An 18,855-nucleotide genomic window follows, 5' to 3' on the forward strand; every position below is an offset into this window, starting at 1 on the left:
ACATCAACACACCTTCAGACCATTACTTCCTCGCCTTCCACCGCACCACCTTCTCCGCCCTAAACCTCGACCCAATCACCAACAACGCAAACGCCTCCGTCCACAAATGATCCCACCTCGCATCCTCCCCCGGCAGCACTTTATTCGGCACCAGCTCGCCCGCCAAGTCCCCACTTCCACCAATCTTCAAAATCTCCGTCAAAAAATGCGACACCACCACCCGCGCCGCTACGCTGCCGTTGTTGACGTACTGCTGATACACCTCGTTGAGAACGGATGCCATCTCGGCGAATAGCAGGTCGCGGGTGATGCGGCAGAGTGGCGTTTTGGGATACCAGGGACAGTCGTCTGCGCGGAGGTAGGTGGGTGTCCATTCGTCGGCGTAGGTGCGGAGAAGGGGTTTGGGGGTTGTGGAGACTGATTTCCAGGTGTCGATGAGGAAGTTGTGAGAGAGTGCTAATTTGTGGAGGGGGAGAGCTTGCAATGCGGAGGGATACATCGTCCACTTTCCGTCGGTATCATAATCCCCCTTCGGCAGCTGTGCCCATTCCCACGCTGGTATATTGGGCCTCGATGCGATATACGGCGGTTCCAGTCTCTTTCTCCTGATCCACTCTTCCTTCGACACCTCTCCCGGCTGCTCCTCGTCCTCCAACACCCCTGCCGCCTGCTCCTGTTCCGAGACAACATATTTCATCTCCACCGAATACCTCCCAATCCCTTCCGAAATAACATGACTCCCCCACGCCATCCCAAACGCCTCAAGACATCTCATCGGGCTCCCCACATGCTGTCTCCACTCCCCGTCCCCTGCTCGTTTCGGACACATCATAAATGGCTCCAAGTCAATCGTCAACGACTTCATCCTCTTCCCGTTCAACAAAATCCACAACACCTCCGCATTCACCACCCTCACCCCTCCGCAGCACTTCTTCTCCCTCTCCAGTCGGTCCCGCTCAATCGCCGCTGGCCACCGAGCTCGTCCGTCGAGATCTTCCCGTACTGTTCGAGGTGGGCGGTAGATTAGTTCTTGCACCCAGATTGACTCTTCGATTTTGCGCTCGAGGACCCGCAGACCGGTCAACTTTTCCATCACGCCTTTTCCCGCTGGACTGAGTAGCATGACTTCCACTTCACTCGAGGTTAGTGTGAGGGTATTGAGCGCGTACAGAGCCTCCACCGCGAGGGGATATAGTGCCTGACAGGTTCGCGCCACGGAGAGGTTCGGCATGCGGCTGGGTGGGTAGAGGTGTGGAAGTCCCGGGTCGGCGGCCCAGGACTCCAGCCGATTGCAGAGTCTCAGACAGTGGGAATACCATGGCTTCTTGAGCGAGGTGCGGAGACGGGAAGGCCAGGGTTTCTTCGTGGAGGAACGGACGGAAGGGTTAGGGAGGAGCGGCACGCAGGTGCATTTGAGGTTCGGGTGAGGGGTCGTGAGTTGGGTGGTGGGGGTTTCAGAGGCGATGACGAGGTGGAGGATGATGAGGAGGATTTCGTTTGGGAGGGAGAGGAGAGGGGAGGTTCGGGTGATTGGAGATCGTTGTAGTGTCTCGGAGCAGGGGTATGTCCAGCGGCGGGTGGGGTGGTGGTTGGGGACGGCTGTGGGACGGGGCATTCTGCGAGATCATCTGGGCATTGGGATGGGAAGGAGGGAGGTGGTGGTGGTAAGTCTGTCCTTGTGGATGACAGCAAGGTCGTTGCCAGGCCACTCGAGATGTTTGATGTTAGAGAAGATGAGGTCAAAGTGTACAAATCGGTACTTACTGCGATTTCTTATGCTTTTGAATTTGCTTCGTGTGCTGTGTAAGCTGTAGTTACTGAAAGGTTTCTCAGATCTACCTGTCGTAGTTGACGCTCATATGACCCAATGGGTAGCAATGCTGCTATTGATACCCTAGCCTCTTGCTGGATCCGTGGTCTGCTCAAGCTTCAGCTTCTTGGAATTCTCCGGTCGACCAATGGTACGCATTATAATTGAGTCGCCATTTGTTCTCCTACCTGATTGAATAGCAAGATGGTCCCGCAATAGGTTCATCGATGATGTTGAGTTCAAAACTTTGCATCTTGTCAGGCTACGGTGGTAGGCTGGGTTGTAATTGGGCAAGTCAAGACGGCATAAACCCAACACCAATGCGATAGGGACGACTGAAGACTCAATCTTCACTACCGTCGAGCGAGAACGCTCATGGAGGTTCCGGATAATTGATCAAACGATTCCTGGCGACCTCGGACCCTACGCTAACAGCCTTCAAGCTTGTGGTATTCATCGTTAGGCACTGCAGCAGTATCAATGTTCGCCTTCCAGTCTACTCATCGTACTCAACAGTCAACGACGTTGGGAACGGCGACTCCCTCGCATTATCGTCCAGGTAATGCGTCAATACCACACCCGCAACCACGTGCCTCGTCGTAGTAAACATCCCATTCTTTCCAGGCGCAGCACGCACATTCTTCAACTTGAACACCTCCCTCAACGTGGCCGCCAAAGCAGGGAGAACCAGCTTCGAGCCAAAGTCCGCGTGTAATCCGCTGCGGAGCATGAAGTAGCTCTCCCTCGGACGAGATGGATCAATCGTATCCGGGTCTGCAAAGGCAGATGCGTCTTTTGAGGAGCTGGAGGTGGCGATCAGGACGGTCTGGTCTCTCTTGATCCGAACAGATCCGTTCGCGCCGTCTTCGACAACGACGTCTTTGGTTGCGACTCGTGGAAGACCAGGAACGACACCGGCGTGTCGCATGCCTTCCAGGACATATCCTTGCAGTTGAGACTCCGAAGCGGCGTCGTTCTGATGCGCAAGCTGCACAATGCGGCCCTTGTGCTGAGAATTATCCGGACGAAGATAGAAGGCGATCAAGAGAGAAGCCTGCTGGGTCACAATACCGGCGACCGGAGCTCCCATTCCGATGCAATCGGTGACCAGGTCCCTCGTTGGAAGCTTGGAGTCGTTCAAGGCGTGGTAAAGACGATCGGCTTCTGGGCCGACCTCGTACGCAGAACCCTTGGCAAGCCTATCGACTATGGTTTCCTTGAATCCCTGTTGAGTCTTGAGGTGCGTTTCGAAAATGTTTCGCAGGACGGGTTCGGCCTTTTGATATCCGTCCCGGAGCTTCCACTCGTTGATAGGAAGGATATTGAAGTTTTGGTACAGGAAAGTGACCATGTACATGTCAAACAGCTGAGGGAGAGACAGCAGACCCTTGGGAGTCCTGGCAGTTTTCAGAGGGATGGCGAAGTGCTCCGCCAACCACATGATCGGAGCAACGTTGGTCACGTCGCGCACGATATCGACAGATCGCTTCGAGCCGGCGTACTTGAGAGAGCTGTCCTTGATGAGTCTGGCCACGGTCTCGCTGAAGTATTTGGTGATCTTTCCATCGAAACCGTCCGTGAAGAACACCTTGGGCAAGAAGTTGGTCTTGTCCATTGAGAATGCTGGACGAAAGGTCTGCTCGTCTTCGAAGACCTGCTTGCATCCGGCTTGGCTATGGACAGCGACGATGCCGCCATCGCTTCGATTGCGATTCAAGTCGTACCGATCAATCGCCTTGTTGCCCTTCAATATCCCAGCGACTGCCTTCGGAGTGTAGAAGGGTAGCAAAGCGTACGGAGAAGTGCCCTTGTATGCACCAGGAAGGCCAGTGAAGAGAAGGTGTGGGAGCATACCGCCGTACGAGCCTCCGGGTAGACTGCCCAATTTTGCAAAGCCCCAGTTGGTCAAAGTGTTGCTGTTGAAGTCGTAGCTGAGGAAGCGATCGCCGCGGACCAAGGCGACGGCATCATCCAAGATTCCGCGCCCTGTCGTTTGACCCGGACAGACTCCACTGCCAGGCATGGCTGGTTTCGTGCACTCTGCCATCAGGCCTGGATACAGTTCCAAATTGTCAATGTGACCGTACAATAGCTCGGCGGCACGGGCGGTCTTCTTGTCAGGATTCCAGTCCTCGAAGGATTCATACGCTTTCAAGTTGAGATACGTGCGGAATCTAGATACGGCGTCAGTATGTAGTAGAACCTCGGGAGAGACATACTCACTCATTCATTGTGCAGACTTTAAAGTGGTTGCGAGCCTGCAGTTGACCCATCAAGTCGACCACCTTCAAGCTGGCCGGCGTTCCATGAGCACCGAAAGCATGTGCAGGCTCATCAACGCAGTTTTTTAAGATCTCACCCAGATCATTGTCGCTGAAGCGTCCATCAGCTCCGCGCTTGATGCCGCCAAATGTCCAAAGACGAGGCTCAGTGCTCATGAGCTTGTGTCCTTGCGTCTTTACAACCTTCGTGAATGTTTCGGCCGTGACGTCGTCGATGTGTCCGATCTCGGGAGCGGATTCACGTATGATGTCTTCCATCCATTGCGCGTCGGCAGCACTCAGAGCCGCATGCCAGTGATAAAGTACAGCGAACTCGGTCGAGACCACATTGCCTGTACCTCTTTCCACTCGAGATCCTCCTTTCTTGATCTCTGCTCCGAGGTCCAGTGACCACTCGGAGTTGGCGCGGGGCGTGTTGAGAATGGCGGCGACGTAGTCCTTCAGTACTACCGTTGCAAAGAAACCGACGTTGATATTGCGAGAGAGCTGGAAGATGTCGTTGTCTTGCCTGTTTTTTTGATCAGTGCCCAAAATACTGTTGAGAGGATCGACTTGCAGCAGACTCACCATACTTGCTGCTCCTTATCGAGACTATCCCATGGTTTGTACTTGCCGTCCTCATTGATGGTATACAGAGACTGTGCAATCTCGTTGTGATTCCTTGAAAACATTACCAAGACCGCAACCACGCCCGGAGGCATCATCATGATCCTCTCCGAAGCGATCGAATCAGGATATATGGTGCCGTTATTGTATGTCCGCACTCTCTTTTGCTCCACTTCAGTGTTTCCATATAGCGTGCTGAGATCGACATAGCTGGAAGTCTCGTTGATCCAATGATGCTCGCGAGAGGTCTGGAAGCACTCGTGAATGACGATAGTTGCAAAGCTGAAGAAGAGGCGGTTCAGACCGGATGGGTGTTCGCGGAAAGCTCCATCTCGCTTCAGCAATTGCTCAAAGACAAGCTCGACGTCTGGAAGATTGGGTCCCTTTGGCTTCACAGGTGGCACACTCCGAGAGTATGGTGTCCCGGCCTTGCCCATTTCTGGCTGCCAGGGATTGTTGCCGCCGCCGTCGTGTCGTCGATAGCGCGATTCTGGTCCCGCGAGTGTAGCAGCTGGATGAGGCAAATCGTTCCACAGCATGCCGATGAAGCCGTTTGAGACCGTGGAGCCAAGACCACTGTTCGAAGGAAGTGATTGAAGCATAGAAACGCCATTCTCGAGAAGGAGCTGCTTGTCGTCTAGTGGTTCACCGCCTGCCATGTCGACGAGTGCGCCGCCGAGCATCTTGACATTCTTCACGCCGATAGACGACAGGTCAGACATCAGCGATGTCTTCTCTCCATTGACTCCATTGGTTTCTTCTCTCGACCTTCGATCGGGGGCGGTGGACGGCTTGCGTCGAATTGAGCCTAAAAGGCTCTTAAGCTGACCGACTGCCATCGTTGCGAAGTCTTGACCGAATGCTGGTATACTCAAGAGGTAGAAGAGGGTGTTGAAGCAAGGAGACAATGAGCAAAGCTTGCGGATTGCTACTCACGCATGGGTAGCCGCCAGTACGAGCACAAAGCGCGTTGAGGTCTCCGGAGCATCGCGACACGAGTGGCCTGAGCATTTCTGCGCACATCTGCGACATTGACACGTAATAAGCAAGCCATGATTGGACGGCAGAGCTGAGTACATCTCCGTCTGGACTGACGATCGTTCAGCGGCGTTGGCAAGCTGTGGTATGCAGGTTGCATGGTGCGAGCGTGAACGCAGTCGACGCGAGAAAATGTGTGGGGCGAGACCCGTTTGAGGCATTGCGCAGTTCGGGAAGAGGGTCCTTCCGAGTCGTGACAGCGAATAGCACGTCTGAACGGATGGACGTAGCTGTCATCGTTCGATCAGCTGGCGGGAAGCGCCGTGGAGCCGGAACACACTTTCGATGAACCTCATGTGCGAGAGGTGGTCGTGCGTTGATGCTACTGCAAAGCACTGCAAGCTCTGCAATTCGTGGAACTTGTGGTAGTAGTGCTGCAGCTGAATGAGGTCGATAGTCACCTGTCCAACCTACCTAGTCTCACACTAGCGCACGACTGGAAAGTCTACTTACCTCCGCGCCAATGGCCAGATGTGGTGGTGAACTTCTGCGTCGTGCAATGTCCAGATTGGTGAAGATCGACAGTGCGGCGAAGGACCGACGGGCGAAACGGCGCGAAGCAGATTGTCTATCTGGCCAGGTCTCAGAGCGTGTTGCATGTAGCGGCGATCGGTTGCATGGTCAATGTGGTACCTCCAATGCAGTGTGTGCATCGCCGTGATTTGCAGGAACCACGTCACCAGCTCGTGGAGCTCACTATTCTTGTTCGTGAGTTTGGTGTTGCCTTTTCCAGCATGTGCCGTGCGACTTCGTCCCAGCTTCACAGCAGGACCAAGTGCGACAGCCAAAGCTTTCAATATGGCAGGGCCAGCAACAGCGTCGACCGCGAGTCCAGCAGCTTCGGACACAATGCCTGAGCGTCTGCCCAAGCACATCCGTGCTGTCAACGATTCGAAGACGTACAAGGTTCACGAGCGAACATTGATCATCTGTCTGGACGGCACCGGCGATAAATTCGATGCGGACAACAGCAACATCGTCCATCTGGTCGGCTGCTTGAAGAAGGACGACCCAACTCAAGTAACTTACTACCAGACTGGCATTGGCACGTACGATGGCGGAGGCTTGAGTAATGGTTTCAATGCCTCTCTGGACATGGCCGTCGGTAGCGGTCTTGGAGTGCATATCCGGGATGCGTACAAGTTCCTCATGCAAGCCTACAACGAAGGCGATAAAATCTGTCTCTTTGGCTTCAGTAGAGGGGCCTACACGGCGAGATGTCTCGCAGGTCAGTAGTTCATGCCAGTACAACTGGACAGACACTCACACAGAAACACGACAGGCATGATCCACAAAGTCGGACTTCTCCCTGCCCACAATGTCGCCCAGGTAGAATTTGCATATCAATTCTACAAGGACGACTCCGCCGAGGGATGGAAGATGTCGCGCGATTTCAAGCGCACATTCTGCATCGAGGTCAACGTCCACTTCATCGGCGTGTTCGACTCTGTCGCCAGCGTGGGATTCATCCCGAGGAAGCTTCCGCTCAGCGCGACTCCCACCAACAAGCCTCTTTATTTTCGGCACGCCATCGGTCTGGACGAGCGAAGAGCGAAGTTCAAGGTCTCTCGATACCAGTTTCGGGAAAGTGTCGAGTCACAAGAGCCTGGAGGCGAAGACAAGTGGAAGGTCGCCGCCCTGCATGAGCAGTCTGTCAAGCAGCCGATCAAGCAGTCGGGCGCCAATACAGGGGCCGAATTCAACGGAACTCCTGCCAATGGTTCGGCACACCCCGGAAAACGGCATCAACCTGTGACGGCGCAGACTGACAGTCTGGAGGTATGGTTTGCAGGTTGTCATGCTGACGTTGGAGGAGGTGCGGTCAAGAATGAGGTCCGCCACAAGCTATCGCAGATACCGCTTCGATGGATGATTCGGCAATGCTTTGAATGCGACACCGGAATCATCTTCAACACCCATCGGCTCGCGGAGGAGGGATTGGATGTCCACACATTGTGGTAAGCCTTTTCTGAATATCCCCGATTTGTCAACGACATCCGCTGACCAAGCTGCCGTTCGCTTATAGGCCTCGATACATTGCTTTGGGACGGCCCACCGCACCGCCACCGAAGCACCTCATGGAGAAGTACAGGGCCGGCGAGATTGGCCCGATCAGTAGGAGGACCACGGCATTGGAGGATGTAGGCGAAGACGACAACGATGACCGTGACGAAGGCTCGTTCCAGTTGAGAATCTGGGAAGACGACGAAAAGCAAGTCCTCACGAATCTTTACACGCCGGAGCAGACGGAGGACTTCTTTGATGCCATATCACCCTTGAACGACCAGCTAAAGGATGCTAAGGGATGGTGGGCGCTTGAACTGTGGCCGATAAAGGTGAGGGTGCAACCAGAGGGATCCGAACAGTGGGTGAAGAAGGTACGGATGAATCTCGGTCGATATCGTCCTGCGCAAGAGCTGGCACCCAATCTGCACTGGACGGTACAGCAGAGGATGGAGGAGAAAGGATACCAGGTGAAGACGCGGACCAGCAAGAACGCGAAGTGGAGGATCGTGGTGTGAGTGATGGCTGAAGTATGTCGGGTCCATATTCTGGCATATCGATTCTGAGAGGCTGTACCTTGTGGGCAATGGCGCGAAGGCACATGTCAAACGTACTAGACGCGGCAGACGAGATGGAAGTGAATCAATATCGTTGTCGTTGTGATGGAAGGGAAGGGAAAGGACAGGGCAGGTGACGCGTTTTCAGGTACAAGCGGGGGGGAGCTCGACCAAACACATGAACTTGCGCCAGGATCTGTGGGACAGCTACAACTTTTTGTTCATCTTCCATCCTCTTTCCTCCATTCTCAAACATCCTCTTAAAATCACAGTCGTCCTCACCGCCAACATGGCATCCTGTCCGCACGTTTCCTCCGCGGCTCTTCAACCTCCACGCCCCTCACAGTCCGTCTATCGAGAAGACTGCACTCTGTGCTTCGACGGCGCCGATGATCCCGCTGGCCTAGACGTCTGTCTGCATTGCTTCAACGGCGGGTGCGCAGGCGAGAGAGTACACGGACGACTTCATGCTCAACAATTCCAACATCCGCTTGCCGTCAACATCACTCGCACCCGCAAACGCAAGCAGCGTGACGATGGCGAACCCGCAGCCAAGATCAGCAAACTCGAGATCATTGCAGAGACCGATGCCGATCGATACGATACAAAGACGGAAGTGAAGTGCTTCGAGTGTGGCGTGGAAGGAATCGACACGGCCGGCAACATTGGCGAAGTCGTACAAGGCGTGCTGAAGGCGAACACTTTCGCGCAAGAGCAAGAAGTCAAGGCATGGCAGCTGGAGATGGAGACTTGCGAGCATGTGCTTTGTCTGGAGCAAGAGTCAGGACGTATAATTGCTAGTGGCGATCTGGGACAATGTCAGGGCTGCGAGCTGAAGGAGAACCTCTGGCTCTGTTTGACCTGTGGCAACCTGGGCTGTGGACGACAACAAATGGGCGGACTGCCTGGTAACTCACACGCGCGACTTCACGGTGATGCTACTGGTCATCCGGTGGCTGTCAAGCTTGGGAGCATCAGCGCTGAGGGACATGCAGACATTTACTGCTATACCTGTGACGAAGAGCGTTTGGATCCTGAGCTGGTGGCTCATCTGGCAAATTGGGGCATCGATCTGACTGGACGTGTCAAGACGGAGAAGACGCTGGGAGAGATGCAGCTGGAGCACAACCTGTCATACGAATTCAGCATGCTTGGGGCGGATGGTAAGCAGCTCAAGCCCATGTTCGGTCCTGGCTTGACTGGACTGAGCAACCTGGGCAACAGCTGCTACCTCGCATCCATCTTGCAGTCGCTCTTCGCCATGCCGGAGTTCTCCAAGCGATACTACCGACCCGATGAGCCTCTACCACCTCTCACAGAGCCAGCGGCCGACTTGGAAGTCCAACTACGCAAACTTGCGGATGGCCTACTTTCTGGCCGCTACAGCAAACCGGACTCTCGCATCGCATCTGAGAATCCAGACGAAGTGGCACACCAAAAAGGGCTGGCGCCTGCGATGCTCAAACATCTCATCGGTCGTGGGCATGCCGAATTTGGTACCATGCAGCAGCAAGATGCGTTTGAGCTGCTACTGCATCTGCTGAAGCTCATTTCTCGCTCCCAGCAAAGCGCGCGGAGCCAGTACAAGGACATATGCGACCCTGTGGACTCATTCCGATTCTACATGGAGCAGAGATTGCAATGTCTGCAATGCAAGAAGGTGCGCTACCGTCAGGATGAGATGGAGAACATCTCAGTGGCAGTGCCGATCAAGCGACTTCCTCAGGATGTAGACATGACCGGCGACTCGAACGAGAAGAAAGAGCAGTTCGAATCAGTCACACTCAAGCAATGTCTTGATGACTTCACCGCACCTGAAGTCGTTGAGCTCACTTGCAATGGCTGCGGGAGTAAAGGTTTCACCAAACAAACTCTTTTCAAGACCTTTCCGACCATCCTCGCGGTCAATGCGAGACGGTTTGAGATTGTCAACTGGGTTCCCACCAAACAAGATGTGCCTGTCATCGTTGGTGATGAGATTTTCGACATGGAATCCTACCGCAGCAAGGGCAAACAAGACGACGAGGAGGCACTTCCAGAGGACAAGGCTGCCGCCGTTGGTGGAAGCAGTGCATTTTCGCCGAATGAAGCCGCATTGGAGATGCTGATGAGCATGGGCTTCCCGCGTGTGCGCTGCGAGAAAGCGCTGCATGCCACGGGCAATGCGGACGCAGAGGCAGCGGCTGGGTGGTTGTTCGAGCACATGGATGATGCGGATATCGATATCCCGATAGATGCTGGAAATGCCGGAGGTGCAAGTGCTGCTGGTGGTGGTGCCATCGACCCAGAAGCGATCGAGAATCTGGGCAATATGGGATTCTCCGCTCCTCAAGCTCGACAGGCATTGAAGGAGACCGGCGGCGACATGGAGCGTGCTGTCGACTGGCTCTTCTCACATCCCGATGCTGTTGGCGACTTTGGCGAAGACGACAATGCTGCTGCTGCCGGGACGCCTGAAGCTCCACAACAGATTGAGGTCGAAGACACGAAACCTGCAAAGTTCTCCCTGAGCAGTATTGTCTGTCACAAGGGCTCTAGCATCCATGCGGGACATTATGTAGCGTTTGTGAAGAAGCAGGAAGGCTGGGTGTTATTCAATGATGAGAAGGTTGCATTGGGCGGAGATGTCGACGAGATGAAGAAGTTTGCATACGTCTACTTCTTCAGGAGAGAGGGCGCGTGATTTCGATGATGACGACAGCAACGATGACACATGAGACGACGATTTGTGGTGGTGAGCGTGGATTTGCATGGCATGGAGACGGGACAATGGGCTGCATGGGAGGTTGCCTTGCTTGTTGCATAAATTCGCATTGCCTTGCGTGGTAGGAGAGAAGTCGCTGTCCCAGTCACGGAGTCCGATGCTCTGGCTGACATCCATTACAAAATAGAGAAGAGCCCTCGCTACAAGCAGTCTCGCACCAGTTTCTGAGATCATTGGGTCGCCAAGACATCGTCGTTCATCGCCCATGCTCATCGCATTAACCACAGCACAGCCGCTCTAGGAATTTCTATTTCTGCAAGGCCTTGCAATCTTGGCGTCTAGGACTGCAACGTCCAGCAAAAGTTATCAAGCACATGACCAGACACGCATCTTGTCAGCCCAGCCGCGAAAGCCTCGAACCTCACGTCATCCTTTCGGTGCTCAGCGCTGACAAGAAGTTCCGGACAAGGATTCGTCCTCTTGGCTTTCCTCCCCAATCCCTGGAAGATCCCTCGAGGCTTAGGATGACAAGCACCGTGACAACCAATGGCACATCGCTTTGCTGGCGACAACGTGTCGAAGTGTGGCTGCATTGCAGGTGATCGATAGGATGCCCCCAGTCAGCGATTTCCAGCAGCCGCGAAACTGGGATGTCCATCACTCACCTCACCCGACCATGTGGTGCACTGCCAGACTTGGCGTCTACGTGAACAGATTCGGCTCTGGCGGCTGCGGACGTGACAATCTGAGCGTTGTCGTGGCCGCGATGGTCGCAAGGCTTGGAAGTCGTGTTTCAAGCCCTTCGCCAGCTGTACTGCTTCGCGGCGTGCGTCACCCGTGGTGAGTTGTGGTAGGGATGGATGAGATCGTCGTGTCGTCCATAAGGGAGCATAAGTACATCGAAGAGCGACGGTCGTTTCATCGCTCCATTTCCATCATCTCAGCAACCTCAGACATCAAGGCTTCACCAAATCTCTCGCTTTTCAACAACACCTGTTTCATAAGAAATTCAACATGGCTATCAAGGGCGGTCTGTTACGTCTGGTCAAGATCGGCTGCTACCTCGTAGCCTTCTGCTGTGCATCGGTCATCACCGGAGCCTTTGCCTGGGTGAGTCTACCACACAGAGCACAAACGACCGTGAACAACCTCTGACAAACATCCCAGTTCTGCGTCGACCGCGATGAATTCGAAGACCGCAACCTCGCATCCCTCGTCATCGGAGCCGTCACCATGTTCTACACCCTCGTCGCCGCACTCTTCACCTGCTGCACCGCTGGCATCTCCTTCTTCGCCGTCATCAGCATCTTCTTGGACATCGTCTTCGCGGCCTTGATGATCGCCGTGGCCGCCATCAACAGCTCTGCAACGAATGGCTGCGACAGACGGCCGTATCCTCGCATCATCTACAGAGGATCTCGGCTCATGGATTGCGAACTTTTCGTGGCTGCTTTCGCCGTGGCCATCGTCGCGATCTTCATGTTCATTGTGACTGCGGTCACTCAGGTGCTCATTCGAGGACACAGCCGAAAGACTCACGTCAGCAAGGGTAAGTCTGGTGGAAGACTTGACATGGCTTGATTGAGTCTGACGGATTGCAGCTTAAACCGGCGCCTTCCAAAGGCATCATGAAAGGAACGACCAGAGGACGAAACGGCGGCAACATGCAATGTATATCATCATGAGTTTATTGGAGGCATCGCAGTGCAGGAGTTATCAGTGCAGACCGGGAGTCAGTGCAAGCAAGCATGGTTCGAATTAAAATTAAATTAATCTGAGATCTTTGATCACAAGAACAAAGACCAGCCCAGTCTCACAATCTACGGCATTCCCGCCCTCACGTTATCCCACTTGCTATACGGATAGCTCAGCACATTCTGCGTCGTGTCTCTCTGCGTAATGACATTCGTGAACGCCGCGATCAAGCTCCTCGAATCCGTAGCGGCGAAGTCACCGTTTCCTTCCCACCACATGCCTCCTCCCAGACCTCTGCTTGTAACGTAATTAGCCTTGGCTCGGGTGATTTGAGGCGTGTCGAAGGAGATGAGCATTTTGGAGCTGCTGTCGTAGCTCCATGATGCGATGGCTTGTGTATCGGTGTAAATTTTGAAGGTGCTGCTTGAGCCGGATGCTGGAATTGCCTATGTCGTAAGTTAGTCACTGCGTGTAACGTTGAGAATGATGTCAAACATTTCGAGCATACCTTGTAATCCCAAATACCAGCCTCCCACGACCCAGTACTTCCAGTGCCGCTGAAAGCCTTGCCAGGAGCGGTGGCCTGCGCGAACTGCCTTCCGTAAAGCGGCATTCCCAAGATCATCTTCCTCGCGCTAGCACCCTTGGCGATGTACTGCTTGATCACATAGTCGGAGTTGAACGGCGTGCTGGCGGAGTTGGAAGTGTTGACGAACAGGTTCGCCTGGTGACCAACGACCTTGTCCCATGGACCAGAGTAGTCGTAGGCCATAAGGTTCCACATATCCAGAACAGAGTTGAGAGCCGTGATGTTGAGAAGATTGTACTTGTCTGGACCCGCGGACACGGCGGCTGTCAGAAGGAACTGAGGCGCGCCGGAAAGCTGTTTCGAATAGCTGCTTAGCTGTGCCCTCACGGTTTGCATGAGTCTGAGATAGTTGGCGGCTTGAGTGCTGTCGCTGGGAAATTCCCAGTCGATGTCCAGCCCGTCGAAGCCGTGGTGCATCAAGAGCTGGACGGCAGATTGTGCGAACTTTGCGCGACCTGAAGCCGTGCCGGCAGGGCCTGCGAAGTTGGGGCTGTAGCTCGCGCCTCCAATGCTTAACAAGGTCTTCAATTGTCGGTTGTTCTTCTTCAACTTGTAAAGGCTGGCTAGCGAACCATAGAGGTTCTTCGTATCGCCGGAAGGACGGCCCCTGTCAATGTCCGCCCAGTTGTCGCTGAGGTAGACCTCGCCGGTTGTGGCATTGACGTTGGCAAAGGAGTAGAGGACGTGGGTCAATTTCGAGGCTGGCAAGTTTTCGATCTGGTAGTTACGGGCGTAGATGTCCTGAAAAACTTTTAGCAGTCATCTTTCGTGATAGCAGGGGTTTCGAAGACGTGCCCAATTAGGATAGTAGAGCGTTGTTTTGTACGATGCATAGCTGTCGGCACGGGCTTGCTTCGTACTGCGTGGTATCAAGCCTCCGAATAGGCTCCCAAGCGATCCTTCCAGGAAGCCTCCGAGGGCTTTGACTGCTTCGAGAGGGATAGCCGCGGAGACCAGACCAGTGCGAGCTTGTGTCGCATTGTTGTAGTTGGTTTGTGGCACGTTGCTGAGAGCTTGCAAAGGATTGACCTGCGCAGAAGTAGGGGACGCCAGAAGCAGCGCCGCAGCCGCGACTTGACTGGAAAGAGCGAAACGCATGCTGGAAACGAATGTGTTCGTGCAAAAGGAGGAGAAAACGACGTTGGTTAGCGATGTATATTTCTGAGCGTGCCGCCTACCTCCTCGTGGTATCTATAGTCGGTTTTCCACGTTGCCGGGCTCAAATTAGGAAACGCCACCGTGGGCAGCACTTTGCTGAGGAATGTAACATGCAACCAATCCCGATGACTGATGGCCAGACCCTCAGCCGCTCGAGGATTATAGCGTGGACGCTGGCCAACGAGCGCCGAGACATTCATTGGGCTGAAGTCTGGAAGAGATGCTGTGGTGATCTCCTGAGGGTTTTGCGAACAGATTATCCATCGCCTCGACCACAACAATTCATCAACGAACAGCGTTGCACAGCGTTGCACAGCGGGACAGCGTCAAGAGACGCTCCGAGGTCGCTGGACCGTGATCGCAAGTGGGCTGACCATTTCCGGTGGCAAGACGGCAGGCGGGCGACGCCCTCCAAGACGACAAATATTGGTTCTCGCCCAGTGGCAGGACCCTGAGGCGTGCTCGATCATCCGCTAGCGAGCGCCAATGAAGCCAAATTCCCATGTGTTTTTGCCTTGCACTCTCAGCGTCAGATCCTCTGCTGAAGAGTGGAATATATGTCCGTCTTGCGAGTCTCGAGGACCGGAGCGTGCTTCATGGAACCCGAGCAAGACTCCGTGGTGAACATCATTTTGAAGGCCGACGATGACGGCATGTAGACCTCAAAGCCGAGCAAGTCCAGCATGCCAGACGCTATGCAGAAATTCTTTCGAGTGTATGATCCAAGAGCTGAGAGGACTGTGAAATAGCAGTCACAGTCGTAGGCGTCGTGCATAATAAGCATGCAGCTTCCAGACCATCGCACGTCGAAAGGCTCAGAAGAGATGATGTCCATCATCATTGGGAGGAAGATCGAAAGAAGCCTGAAATCGAGATCTGTCACGATTGTCGCCTGAGGCAGTCAACGCTTAGTCACCGGCCGTTGATGCCAGGAAACCCCTGTGCTTGGTCCGTCCCTCTTGACTCTTCCTCTCCTCTTGGACCAGGACCTCCAAGACCCGCTGCGGTGCGCCATCCCCGCGACCATCAGAGGGCCGATCGTCGTGGAGAAGCCGGAGCACACAGACCGCCCATGATGACATGGTGCCTGCTGAAATCGAACCGGCCAGGTCCTTGGGTGATGGACGGAGACTGTGGTTGGTCTTTCGGATCAGCGTGACTTCCGATAAATTCACTCCATTTCTCCAGTGCGGGGGAAATGTCCGCTTCGGGCCCATGATCTGCTTCGTCGGAAGGAGCGTGAAGAGAAGGAGCCGGGCTAGCGCTGTCGATCTGGCTTCGAGGAACAATATCGCTGTTTCTTCGTCAAGTTCGGCACTTTGATAGCGACTGGGGGTTGAGAATGCTGTGAAAGCGACGAATTCCCGGGCGCGAATATTGTGCGGTGGATTGAATGCTCCTTCGCCAACCTATACCGGGTCATGCATGGTACCACTGGAAGCTATCCAGGTCGATCATACCAAGACGTGACACTCGAGCCTAAATCGCTCGCTCGCTCTGAGGCCTTTGCGGCGGCGACGTTGAGTCTAAGAGAATAACCGTGTTTGCCGTGCGACGATCGAAGAAATCTTATGTGTACATAAGACTCAGACGAACACTTCTTGCTGATCGATCATCTTCTTATCATCGTCATCCAAGATGCTCCCACTCGTCCTCTCCCTCGCCGGGTTGACAACAGCCCAGCTGTTCGTTGGAGGATCATCTCCCATAGTCGACACCGGCTATGCACGCTTCCAAGGCAGACGAGACGAAGTGACCAAGACGGACAACTACCTCGGAATCCCATACGCCCACGCACCTCGATTTGATCACGCTCGGATCTTCGACGATCAGTTGAGCGGCGTCCAACAAGCGACGCAGTATGGTGATGTCTGCCCTCAGCATCTGTTGAACCCTAGCATTCTGGCGCCGGACGTCGGAGAGGTATGTTGCTTGCATGTATGTTGGCATGATCCTCGCTGACCACCCGACCTCGACTCGCAGGTAGGAGAGGCCATCAGTTACGTTGAAGCTCTTCCCTTCGCCCAGAAAGCCACAAGGCAGTCGGAGGACTGCCTTTCAATCAATGTGCAGAGGCCGAAAGATCAGAGTCTCAAGGATCTGCCCGTTGTTGTCTGGATCCATGGCGGTGGATTCGAAGTTGGTGCATCTGGCGCACTTGGTGTCGATGGGACCGTGAGTAGCAGGGATCATGATACCTCTTAGCCCTCCTGCTGATACTCTCATCCAGACTTCGCTGCCGGGTGTGTTCTACCAAGGTGCCAGCATTGTGCAACGATCCCTGTCGATGGGCAAGCCGGTTCTCTTCACCTCCATCAACTATCGTCTCCACCATTTCGGCTTCACTGCTAGTCGTGAGTTCGAAAAAGAGGGACTCCTGAACCTTGGTAAGAGCTGAAGACATGTCCCACAACTCAATATGTGTCATTTCCCCGGCTAATTCGAAATTCGAAATTCGAATTTTTGGCTAACTTTACGCTCCCCCGTCTAGGCCTGGAAGACCAGCGTGTTGCCCTGAGATGGATCCAGAAGAACATCAAGGCATTCGGCGGTGACCCGTCGAAGGTCACAATCATGGGAGAGAGCGCCGGATCATGGTACATGACAAATTCGGACTCCGAACGAGTCTTCGGAACAACAGCTGACAATGAGGCAGGTCGGTCACCGCGCATATGCTGGTAAATGATGGCGACAACGAAGGGCTCTTTCGTGGTGCCGTCGGCATTTCTGGAGGACCCTTGAGGGTCGATGGCCCTGAAAGACAACAGGCACTCTTCAACGACATGGTCTCCTACGTTGGATGCGATGGAGCCTCGGACAAGATTGCATGCCTTCGCCAGGCCCCATACGACAAGATCTACGCTCACGCCAACACTGTCAACAATTTCTTCGGGTTCAGGAGTCTTGCTTCCGCCTGGACTCTTCGCCCAGATGGCAAATTCCTCACGGATTCTCCCGACAGGCTTGTTGCACAAGGAAAAATCGCCAACGTCCCGATCATGTACGGCGACATGGAGAACGAAGGCACACTGTTCTCGCTCATTAATCAGCTCAACATCACCACGACAGAGCTGGTCAAGGACTACTTCAAGACGTACTGGTGGCCCAAGGTCACCGAGACCCAGCTGGACCGCTTGATGGACCTCTATCCGGCCGACATCGACAACTTCCCGGCTGATGGTCTACCACAGTATAAGCGTCTCTCTGCTCTGATTGGCGATTACTCCTTCGAAGCTCAGCGTCGCTCTCTCCTCGCCAAGGTGACCGCGAACAAGTGGAATTACTACACCAAATTTTCGATCCCATTATCCGTGGCTGGGGACACCGTTGTGGGCAAGCTTCTGGCTGGGTTGAAGCTCACCACGATCCCGGTTCTCGCTAGCTTCCACGCGAGCGACGTGTTGCAAGTCTCCCCAGGGCCTAGAAGGCTATGCGAGTTTGATATCTAAGCATGGCTTGCTGGTGTTTGAACTCTCTTCACGTTCTCTGAGCCTTGGCTGACCCTTTACTCTAGTTTCTACTTCTTCGGCACGATCCCAGACACTGTCTCGTTGAATACTCGTCACCTGCAAGGCTCCTTGGTCTCCTTTATCCACGATCTCGACCCGAACCACGATGAAATCCCAAATTGGCCGCAGTGGAGCAGCGGCAGCTTGGACACCATGCACTTCAGAGAAGAGGGTCTTGAACTGATCAAGGATGACTACAGAGCAGAGGGGATGGCTTACATCAACGAGATTGGAGATTCGATCCGTATCTGAGCGAGTTTGGCCGAGCGTTCAAAGCTCGTGACAACACTTTGGGAAGGAACAGCTGTTTAATCATTTCCGTTCGAGATATGTAATGAGATTCCGTGCTGATCTGTTATGTCTTTTGCATGGAACGCCTTCTCCCAAAAGAAAATCCCCACAACGCCATTGTGCAGCAGCCCTTTCAAGCCGAAAGTGGGTCGACGTTTGAGCAAGGTCATTGTCGTAGATGCTGGGGTCACTCTCCTAGCTCCCTGGACCGTCACCATCCTCCGGAGCCGCCTTCGCTTTTGCCTTCACCAGTCTCGCCTTCGACTTCGCCTTCGCCTTCACCTTCGTCTCGATCTCCTCTTCCGTATCCATCTCCTGCCCCATGTCCTTGCTGGACTGATGCCGGGCGGTCACCCGCTTTAGAAGCACACCGAGGAACATGATGAATTCACGAAGATCGACCAAGTACTCCGCATGCTTGATGGCCAACGACTCATCCGCGCTGATCTTCTCCTCGAGTAGACTGTTGAATGCCAGGTTACTTGCGACGATGCCTGCCTTATAGTAAGGGATTTTGTCGAAGGACGGGAATTTCGTGTCCGGACGCAGCTTTTCGATGCGTTGATCGACGGCGGCGTCGAGGTTGCGGTTTTTTGCGGCTGGTCTGGGCTG

At 54.2% G+C, this 18,855-nt stretch overlaps 7 protein-coding genes across 7 annotated transcripts; 4 read left to right on the top strand and 3 right to left on the bottom strand.

Moving 5' to 3' along the window:
- Positions 1 to 228: 228 nt before the first annotated feature.
- On the bottom strand, positions 229 to 1,615 carry MYCGRDRAFT_93707 (uncharacterized protein; the record flags this gene model as incomplete). The annotated part of the gene is made up of 2 exons (XM_003851895.1): positions 229 to 417; positions 1,004 to 1,615. The coding sequence occupies 2 exons, from the start codon at positions 1,613 to 1,615 to the stop codon at positions 229 to 231; spliced, it is 801 nt and encodes a 266-aa protein (XP_003851943.1).
- Positions 1,616 to 2,306: 691 nt separating this feature from the next.
- Positions 2,307 to 5,537, bottom strand: MYCGRDRAFT_100421 (uncharacterized protein; the record flags this gene model as incomplete). The annotated part of the gene is made up of 4 exons (XM_003851894.1): positions 2,307 to 3,984; positions 4,034 to 4,600; positions 4,726 to 4,730; positions 4,968 to 5,537. The coding sequence occupies 4 exons, from the start codon at positions 5,535 to 5,537 to the stop codon at positions 2,307 to 2,309; spliced, it is 2,820 nt and encodes a 939-aa protein (XP_003851942.1).
- A 987-nt stretch (positions 5,538 to 6,524) lies between these two features.
- Positions 6,525 to 8,258, top strand: MYCGRDRAFT_72837 (uncharacterized protein; the record flags this gene model as incomplete). The annotated part of the gene is made up of 3 exons (XM_003851328.1): positions 6,525 to 6,964; positions 7,019 to 7,694; positions 7,763 to 8,258. The coding sequence occupies 3 exons, from the start codon at positions 6,535 to 6,537 to the stop codon at positions 8,256 to 8,258; spliced, it is 1,602 nt and encodes a 533-aa protein (XP_003851376.1).
- A 328-nt stretch (positions 8,259 to 8,586) lies between these two features.
- On the top strand, positions 8,587 to 10,980 carry MYCGRDRAFT_100423 (uncharacterized protein; the record flags this gene model as incomplete). The annotated part of the gene is made up of 1 exon (XM_003851329.1): positions 8,587 to 10,980. The coding sequence occupies one exon, from the start codon at positions 8,587 to 8,589 to the stop codon at positions 10,978 to 10,980; it is 2,394 nt and encodes a 797-aa protein (XP_003851377.1).
- Positions 10,981 to 12,015: 1,035 nt separating this feature from the next.
- On the top strand, positions 12,016 to 12,607 carry MYCGRDRAFT_93710 (uncharacterized protein; the record flags this gene model as incomplete). Its single annotated transcript, XM_003851330.1, has 3 exons — positions 12,016 to 12,111; positions 12,169 to 12,550; positions 12,603 to 12,607. The coding sequence occupies 3 exons, from the start codon at positions 12,016 to 12,018 to the stop codon at positions 12,605 to 12,607; spliced, it is 483 nt and encodes a 160-aa protein (XP_003851378.1).
- A 214-nt stretch (positions 12,608 to 12,821) lies between these two features.
- MYCGRDRAFT_86391 (uncharacterized protein) lies at positions 12,822 to 14,383 on the bottom strand (the record flags this gene model as incomplete). Its single annotated transcript, XM_003851893.1, has 3 exons — positions 12,822 to 13,142; positions 13,205 to 14,026; positions 14,315 to 14,383. 3 exons carry the CDS (start codon positions 14,381 to 14,383, stop codon positions 12,822 to 12,824), a joined length of 1,212 nt encoding a protein of 403 aa, XP_003851941.1.
- Positions 14,384 to 16,081: 1,698 nt separating this feature from the next.
- LIP1 (putative precursor lipase) lies at positions 16,082 to 17,892 on the top strand (the record flags this gene model as incomplete). Its single annotated transcript, XM_003851331.1, has 5 exons — positions 16,082 to 16,370; positions 16,455 to 16,582; positions 16,674 to 16,830; positions 16,935 to 17,040; positions 17,100 to 17,892. The coding sequence occupies 5 exons, from the start codon at positions 16,082 to 16,084 to the stop codon at positions 17,890 to 17,892; spliced, it is 1,473 nt and encodes a 490-aa protein (XP_003851379.1).
- Between the last annotated feature and the right edge of the window lie 963 nt (positions 17,893 to 18,855).

This window comes from Zymoseptoria tritici, chromosome 6, assembly GCF_000219625.1.
Source record: "Zymoseptoria tritici IPO323 chromosome 6, whole genome shotgun sequence".
In the NCBI taxonomy this organism is placed as follows: Eukaryota; Fungi; Ascomycota; class Dothideomycetes; order Mycosphaerellales; family Mycosphaerellaceae; genus Zymoseptoria; species Zymoseptoria tritici.